We start from the raw sequence: 8,607 nt of genomic DNA, 5'->3' as shown, positions 1-8,607 counted from the left end.
TGCCTAATATTTTAATATTTATATTTATCTTTCTTTATATTTATCAGCGGACGATTAGGATCTATCTATTTATTTTTATTACTATTATTATTATTATTTAAATAGAACAAATATAAATACAAAAACGTCGATAATTAGTTATCAGGCTAAAAAAACGAAGAATTTGCTTCTGGGCCCTAATGGGCTTTATTGTTTCTACTAGTCGTTAAATGGAGATGTCCACGACGTTGTCTTTATGTCGTTGCGGTGGAAGAATGAACAAAGCAGCGGTTGGAGGCGGTGGGGGAGGGGGCGGCCCGACGGCTGCTGCCGCGGTCGCGGCAGCGCAAAAGCAGAAGACGCTACTGCAAAGGGTCGACGCCGATGTGTCCAACCTCGTTGACAACTTCAGCCACCTCGTGAATCTTGCTAGGGTTTGTAATCATCTTATCGTCCTTTCATCATCGCCCTGGGGAGATCTTTTCATCCGATGTTTTCGTTATGTTGGTTTTAGGTGAACGATCCACCGGTCCGAAACTCGCAGGAAGCCTTCCAGATGGAGATTCGTGCAGCGAGAATGGTAGGGTGATCTACTGTGTTCTTTCTTGCTTTGGTTTGTGATGTTCGAAGTTTCATTTTGATGGAAGGTTCAAGCGGCTGAGTCGTTGAGAAATTTGGTGTCGGAGCTGAAGCAAACAGCTATCTTCTCGGGGTTTGGCTCTTTGAATGACAACGTGGATCGGCAGGTCGCTGAATTCAACCGCCTGGAGGAGGGATCTGAGCGGCTTCTGGAAAAGGTTGGGGAGCAAGCCGCTGCCAACCTCAAGGAGCTCGAGGCACAGTATTATTCATCGGTCTTAAGGTCAAGCCAGGGAGACGATGGATGAGATTTGGAGCTTTTAACTCTTTCTTTCAATAGGTATTCGATGAAGCATGCTTTGGTTGGTTGCTACTTGCTGTTTGAGTACCAAATTTCATGTGTTTTTATGTGAAAGAATTGTAGCAATAGAGCTAGCTTATGGTGATACAAGGACATCTTTTTATGCTTGAAAGCCTTCAATTTGTTGAGAAGCAAGAGTGCTTAACCGAATCATTTCAACTCATTGACTTTCTAGTGAATATTTTGTTGTGCTAAATTTTTTTTTTTTGTAAATTGGACTCTGATTCTTGTATTCTATTTCTGCTAGACTTGTATGGAGAAGAGTTCATTATAGTTGAATGGATTTTTATAGTTGTGTATAGTGTGCTTATTTAATGGCTGATAGTGAAATTCAAGCAAGGAGTCAATTCCGCATGTCATAGGTTTAAAGTTTTGATTAGAAACCAAGTAACAATTCTTCTCATTCCCAGGTGGCATCATTATTTTTGTAAAACATGAGTTTGTTCAAAGTAAACTTATTTACTGGCTAGTTCTAATCATGTTGTGAAACTAATTTATGCAGCATTGTTTATGTGGTAGACAGCTAGTATGCTCGTGAAACTCTTAATAATACCCCATTTATTTATTTATTTATTTTATCATGATAATACTATGAAGGGTTTCATCCTGAAAAAGAATGTTAAATTAAGCTTGATTTTCAGGTTGGAATAGGTTGTGTTTTCTAGTTGCACTCAAAGTTGAAGTAGTTCTCCCTTGCTCTAATATTTAAGTCCTTCCAATTAATGTGTTAAAGATAGCATAGACTTGTAAAAGGAATTATTTCCATTTAAACCTAGTTCTTGGATCATGCTTGAATGCTGAGCACCTCTTCGTGTTTGACTTATACTCTTTGTAATGGCATATCATTTCTCTTATTTCATCTAATGCTATTCTACTCTAGTCCAGATAATATATTGGGTATTTGTTATTATTGTAATATTTGTATGCAGAAATAGAGTTTCCTCATTCACCTGTTATGTTTATGTGCAAACAAATTTCTATTATCCACAATGAATTAGTAGTTAAAATGTTGGCTGCCAAAATTGTATTGCTCATTAAATAAGTGTCATTTTTGTTGCCTCATTTACGAGTTTTTCATTTGGATAATGAACTGTGGCTGCTTGACAAGATTCTAAATATTTTCATTAAACCTACTGATGATATCTTATTATGTAGGAGGCAACTGGCATCTAGCAGCTTATCTCATGTGTCCTGCTCGCCGAGAAAATCATGGTAATCTTTCTTCAGTATAGCCACACCGAAAATCTCAAGCACATTTAGGGGATTGGGCACGCATCTCCAAAGACTGCACTCAATTGTCTTAATCGCATGCTTATTCAGGATTGGAATGCTATTTTGATGCGTAATTAGCAATTATGTATTTCCAAATGTTTGTAATAATAGTTCATGACGAGTTTGGCTAGTGATGAAGATTTATAAATTGCTTTTTCCCCCCTCGCATAAGCTTGTCCATCCATTCAAAGCAAATGCCTACCAAATAGATTAGTTTGAACTACCATTCGCTAATCCTCTGGGCTAATGTGGGGTTAGTGAAACTCATGTCTTTTGTCCATGGTACTATTCTCTGTGCTTTTATTTATTATTATTATTATTTAGTTTTTTATAATTTAGATATTCGGATTAAGTCCGATTAATTTTAAATTCGTCTAATAAATTCTAAGTTAATTTGCACTTTTAAAATCGTCCCTATTGTGATTCAAATTTTGATCTGTTTTTAGTTAAGGCATCGTATGAGTTTCTCTCAACTGTTTCTTCAGAATTCACCAAGTAATTATCTCTAGAAATACTTATTATTTTATTTTTAAGTTGGCGTTGCTGCGTCGCATATCTGTAATGCATCTGTTGATAATTTTGGGTTGATCGGTGTAGTCCTATAAAAAATTTTTACCAATAATTAAGATAAATTAGAAAGTAATTATAGTTATCAGTCCAAAAATTTTATATTAATTATCTATTTAAAAAAATCGTTTAGGTTGAAACTGAGTTCTTAGATGTGAAGATGCTCCATTAATGTGGCATAAAGGTAAATACATTCGATCCCAACGTTTCCGTCAATTCGTCTCAGGGTTAACACGGAGGAGATAAATCACGGATGACTATTAGTCTTTGGAATAATGTCTAGCACATAAAGGAGATATTTATTTCGATTTTATCAGAAGATGCTCCATTATTATACTATTATTTTAGGGATATTTTTTATTATAATAAAATATGATTATATCCATTCAATCCCTCATAGTTGTCATATGTGAAGGAAGATGAAGTACCAAAATAATTTATAGCCTCATCTTAACAATCCTTTAAAATAAATAACTAGGAGGCTAGTATTTAGAATTTTCAAATGCACCTAACTGATACAATTGTTCATAGATTTTGATTATATAACCTCTAAAAGAAAATTAAAAGTTGCTTGGATATCTTTCCAATTAAATAATATCTTCTAAATACTGTGATTTAAATGTTGTTATCTAACTGTTAATTGTAAGTTAGCATAAATGAATAATTTATGGTTATTCTAATAGTAATTTACTATAAGAATCATGTTTTTAATGGTTTTATTTTATTTTATATTTATGAGAAAATCATTTCAATTCTTTTTTTGCTTATCTTATTATTATTATTATTATTATTATTATTATTATTATTATTATTATTATTATTATTATTATTATTATTATTATTATTTATTTATTTTTCTTTTTTTTTTAGCCCATGCCACGTAGCCGTAGATTACCTTGACCCCATTTCCTTGTTCCTTTGCATCTTTCTTCCGCAGCAACTACTCATCGCAACGCGACCTCTTCCGAGAAGAAACCTCCTGAGTTCGCCACGTATATCCTCAACGCAAGGTTCCGATTGGTGTCTCCTTTCTTCCTCCTTTTTCTATGATCATTGTTCTGATATCGAGAGAAGTTTTTCGTTTTCAGTCGGTCGAGATCTTTGCCTACCCAGAGATATCTCCAGATTCCTGTTGAATAACTCTAATTTCTGCAGATATGTATCTAATCGAGTTATCTCTTAGATTATTTTGTTTGTTTGTTTGAAATTTCATAGAACTGATGTTTTATCTGAGATCTCTCAGGATAGCGGATCGGACTGCCGATCCCGATCCAATTTTCTTTTATTATTCATGAGCATTATCGACCATTTATTGCGATGAGTTCACAAGGGGGACAAAGAAAATTACTTTTTGACTGATTATTTTGGATTTCCATTTGATTTCTGCTTGGAAGTTGCCTTGACTTTTAGTAGTGCAATATTTGATAATTTTCTGTACAAGATTATAGATTTGCTAGTAAATATTTCAATTTTTTTTTTTATTTCGTATCATTTAGTTGATTCATCACCATTGAATGATCAAATGTCAAGATTACGTATTTGTTTTTGATTTGGTGATGTGGTGAGAATGATATTTTGCAGTCCAAACTTGAATTGAACTAAATAATTTTTGTTTATAAAAAAAACTGGATATTGGTTATTTGCTAGGTAGTTTTTGCTAATAAGTACCAGAAAATAAGTTCTCAGATTTTAAAAACCTTCACATGAATTTGGTTATCGGATCAGGTTTCCCGACTTGCTTACCGTGTGAAATCTGCTGCATTGGAGCTATTTTTCTAGCCCTGACAAAGCTTGAACCTGGTCCAGGAAGGAAATGGTACCTTTTCCACTCATTCTAGTTTCAGATTCTGCAAATTTCATAATGTTTGTGCATTTTTTCTCTCTTTCATTTTTTCCATTCTTTGATCTTCTTGGTTGTAAATTTGACAATTTCATGTCAAGTTAATTGGATTGGTGATCCCCTATCCTTATTCACATTGGATTTGAAGATTTACTTCTGCTTTGAATATGTCTAGGGCTCTTCTACTCTCAAACATGAACAATATGGAAAGCAATACTTCTAAAAAAACAATAGAATAACTATTTATGAATCACTTTCGGTTTGAAGCAAAGTCTGGGATGTAACCTTGGTTTGCATGTTTGTTGGATTATTGAATTTAGAAAGCAAAGTCGTTCTGTGCATGAATGACACTAGGTTTTGCTCATGAGAATGTTCAACACCCTACGAGTGTAATATTGATGTTAGCACCACATTTTTAATTAAAATGTCAGTTATAAACTATGTATAGACTTGGTAGAAGGGAACCAGGAATTTTACATTCATCTATTTATTTTCAGTTTCAGGTGTGTATCATAAAGATTCCAGAAAGATAAAATATAGATGTTACTTTCAATTGTACTGAATCTCTGGTAGTTCATGAAATTGAGATTTGCATAAGGACTTTTGGGAAGTTACAACTACGTTATTAGGATGGGATGTTATTCATGTGTATCTAAACAAGTACTTGTCTTTGTTGTAGATGTTGATGTTTGAAAATGATCTTCTCTAAGTTACAATAAGATTTTTCTTGCTATTTTTTCCTTTGTGTTCCTGTGCAATGTAAGCTGCAGAAGTACAATTAGTTTTTTCTAAAGCTTTTCTAAGCTCAAAGCAATTTATAAAGCTGGTGCCACTTTTAGATGTGTAGCTATTGTTAAAACATAGCTGTAGGACACTTGACGCAATGGATAACTATCGGTTCCGTTGATTCGCACACGAATACCAGAAGCGACTATCAAATCTATTGATTTGCACACGAATACCGGAAGCGAGCTTCTACAACCTATTGATTCGAAGGGGAATACCAGGAAATAGGGAAACACCATGTTCCAAAGAGGAGATAACGGATAAAAAAAACATTGATCAAAACTATCCTCAAAACATGAAATAGGATACTTATAAAGACCTCATACCCTAAGACTCGAAGAAAGGAAAGAAATCCTCATATATGGACCTCAATTCCTATCTTTTACAGCTTACCATAAAAGAAAATTTCTTAACAAAAATCCTAATTAACAAAGCAGGACACTAATATAGACAAATTCTAACCTATATATACCAGAAATACCAAAAATACCCTAAATATTATAAAAATGGAAATTATCAAAAATAGTAAAAATATGCTCGAGGCTCGGTTGAAGGCCTAAACGGTGGATTTTGGATCTGAAACTTGGCGGTTATGGATTCCCGATAACAAATGTAGATCTTTGAATTATGCACACATGGCCACCGACAGAGCATGATTCTGAGTTGCGAGTCAAAAGTTATGGCTTTCGGAAGATTGCGCTGTAGAACCCGCATCAAAACTGATTAACCAAATTTATGCCAAGCCAGTATATCCATTGCATATTTTCTAAAGGAGGCACCAGGATTTAGCTTTAATCAATCCATTTGGTGTTAGAATGCATAACCTCAATTTGAGGCATTCCTAAATACTTAGGCGGGAGGGATGCAGTCACTAATACCAAAAAGTAGTCTTGCATTTTATTATGATTCTCAAGGGAATAAGATTTAGGCTTGTTGGAACCGTTGTTCTATATGACTAAAAATGACGAGAGGACATAAAGCCTAGAGGTAGCATTTTGTAAACAGACTCATATCAGTAGATGATTTGTTGAGCTTGTAATGCAGAACTATGTGCCTTCACATTAGCTTCTTATTGTCAATGGAAACTTGTGAAGTTTTAGTTTCATATATTCATAAATGTGCATCATATTGTTGAATTTGCTTTTGTTCATATTCTGATCTCAAGTACTACAAATGGCATTAGGTGATTCATAAAAGCTTAATTTTATATTCTTGAAGTATTAGAGAGCAGAATCCGTTATCTTATGCGCCGCAATTATCAACAATGGTGATTCGGAGTGAACGATATCAAGACTTATCTTGATGAGTTTGAGGTGTGACAGTTGTGAACGTGTTTTGCAGCTTGGAGGCTCACATATGTCATTATAATAATTTCTTTTGCCAAATCAGGATCTGAATATTATATTAATGTAAAGTTTGGTAAGATAACCTTTTTTGTATCTTCACATGTTGGTATGATACTATGATCAGTGATCTTGATTGGTTAGCTAAACTAAGGCAGGTTTTGAACATAGCTTGGAGAGCAATGCGCTCATGCAGAAACTATTGATGGGTATTCTAGCTTTCTCTGAAGAATCAGAACATGGTCTGAGATGCTCATCCTACAATTGGATTAGAGAAACTATAAATTTGACCTCATAAAAAAATGAGAAAGGAAGAACAAGTAATCATAATTGAAGGAACAACACAAGCTTATGTCATATGACCTATATATTTATGATAAAGAAATTTTGCACTGAACTTTGTCCATCTGATCTTTTGATTGTTTATTTTACTTTCTTTTCCAAAATCACGCTTCTTCTTTGTATTCAAATGTCCCGTGCAAAGTTGTATTTATTCTTCAATTTTTATTATTTTAACCATGGTATGGTTTTGCGGCAGGTGTATCATTCCAGTTTTGTTGATCTAGAAGCTGTATCAAAAGCCTGTGGATGCCCACTTCTTCCATTGAAAAGCCATATTAAGGGTCCTGCGCCTGTCTCTGATCCAGGTTCTCTTATGCCCTCAGTTTTTTATTTTTATTTTTGTTAAACCTAATTATCTTTCTTCTAGACCACACAACTAAGGCCAGCTTTGGTTTTTGCCATCTTATTCTTCCAGATAAAATTGACATTGTCGATGAGGCGATAACCTTTTTCCGAGCCAATGTTTTCTTTAAGAATTTTGACATTAAGAGCCCATCCGATAAGCTCCTCATATACTTGACATTTTACATTAACGTGGCTCTCAAACGGCTGGAGGGTTGCAGAACACTGGCAGTAGGGACGAAAGCCATCATTAGTTTGGGTCTGGAGAAGGTCCCTGTACCCGGAGAGCCAGGCTTTCCGTTTCCTGGTCTGTTTGCCCTTCCCCAATCTCAGGATGAAGCAGGTATTCCAGCACAATAATTCACTTTAATCAACTAATTTCAGCTCTCCGTGAATATAATATAACAATCATATATAACTTGTTAATAATACCATAATAAAAAATATATCTACAGATCTATTCAGAAACTATCTGAAGCAGATAAGGGAGGAAACAAGTGGAAGATTGCTAAGCTGTGCTTATAGACCTAACGGCACTCCTAACAAGTGGTGGCTGGCTTTTGCAAAGAGGAAGTTCATGAATATTGTTGTTCTCTAGTTTTATTCTCTTGTTCTGAATCACTATGTAATTTGTGCAATTCAAGTGCAGAATGCAACTTTCTTGCTTCTAGATTGTTTGTGGACTGGTTGCAAGCAAATAACTTCTGCTTAATCATTCCCTGAAGACTGATGGTTATTGCATTTTAACCTTGTATTATAATTACTCCAATTTAAACACAATTATGGACTATGTTTGCCAAACAACCAAGATAGCAAATGGCAAAAGCTTAGAGAAATAATGATGTGCTTGGTTTCACCCAAGGAAACTTGGTTTGAACTTGAGTTGGGTGAATATGTTAAGTAAAATAAGATATTTACTGAGCTCTTACAGTCCTTTGACATCATGTTTGACATCACTTGAATCATCATATAAGGTGTTGGATAATATATGGAACCTTCTTAGTGTTCAGTGACAAAGACAAGGTTAGAAAAATAGAAATTTTGCAATCAAACTTTGGATATATAAGATCTCTTGATTTGGACTTTACCAGTGTTATGATTGTGCCAAGCTTCTATATTTGTTCAACCACTCCTTCAATAATCTCTTAGACTTTGACTCGATTTCTATCTTATAGGGTGCAATCAGCGTCGTTCAT

The 8,607-nt window shown here is 34.5% G+C and overlaps 2 protein-coding genes across 4 annotated transcripts; both read left to right on the top strand.

Annotated features, from left to right (window-relative positions):
* The first annotated feature begins 232 nt into the window (after nucleotides 1-232).
* On the top strand, nucleotides 233-2,359 carry LOC122035245 (mediator of RNA polymerase II transcription subunit 22a-like). The gene is made up of 4 exons (XM_042594662.1): nucleotides 233-413; nucleotides 494-559; nucleotides 627-898; nucleotides 2,075-2,359. Exons 1-3 carry the CDS (start codon nucleotides 255-257, stop codon nucleotides 864-866), a joined length of 465 nt encoding a protein of 154 aa, XP_042450596.1. The 5' UTR covers nucleotides 233-254; the 3' UTR covers nucleotides 867-898; nucleotides 2,075-2,359.
* A 1,284-nt stretch (nucleotides 2,360-3,643) lies between these two features.
* LOC122034563 (actin-related protein 2/3 complex subunit 3) lies at nucleotides 3,644-8,191 on the top strand. 3 transcript variants are annotated; one of them, XM_042593864.1, is made up of 6 exons: nucleotides 3,644-3,768; nucleotides 3,847-3,913; nucleotides 4,484-4,574; nucleotides 7,266-7,374; nucleotides 7,485-7,754; nucleotides 7,867-8,191. In XM_042593864.1, exons 3-6 carry the CDS (start codon nucleotides 4,572-4,574, stop codon nucleotides 8,007-8,009), a joined length of 525 nt encoding a protein of 174 aa, XP_042449798.1. In that variant the 5' UTR covers nucleotides 3,644-3,768; nucleotides 3,847-3,913; nucleotides 4,484-4,571; the 3' UTR covers nucleotides 8,010-8,191. The 3 variants fall into 3 exon arrangements, with proteins under 3 accessions (XP_042449798.1, XP_042449797.1, XP_042449799.1); XM_042593863.1 differs by having other exon boundaries at nucleotides 3,847-4,574; XM_042593865.1 differs by lacking the exon at nucleotides 3,847-3,913 and having other exon boundaries at nucleotides 3,655-3,768.
* The last annotated feature ends 416 nt before the right edge of the window (nucleotides 8,192-8,607 follow it).

Source organism: Zingiber officinale, chromosome 11B, assembly GCF_018446385.1.
Source record: "Zingiber officinale cultivar Zhangliang chromosome 11B, Zo_v1.1, whole genome shotgun sequence".
Classification (NCBI taxonomy): Eukaryota; Viridiplantae; Streptophyta; class Magnoliopsida; order Zingiberales; family Zingiberaceae; genus Zingiber; species Zingiber officinale.
The sequence above is the reverse complement of the archived record's forward strand: the minus strand, read 5'-3'. Positions and strand labels throughout refer to the sequence as shown.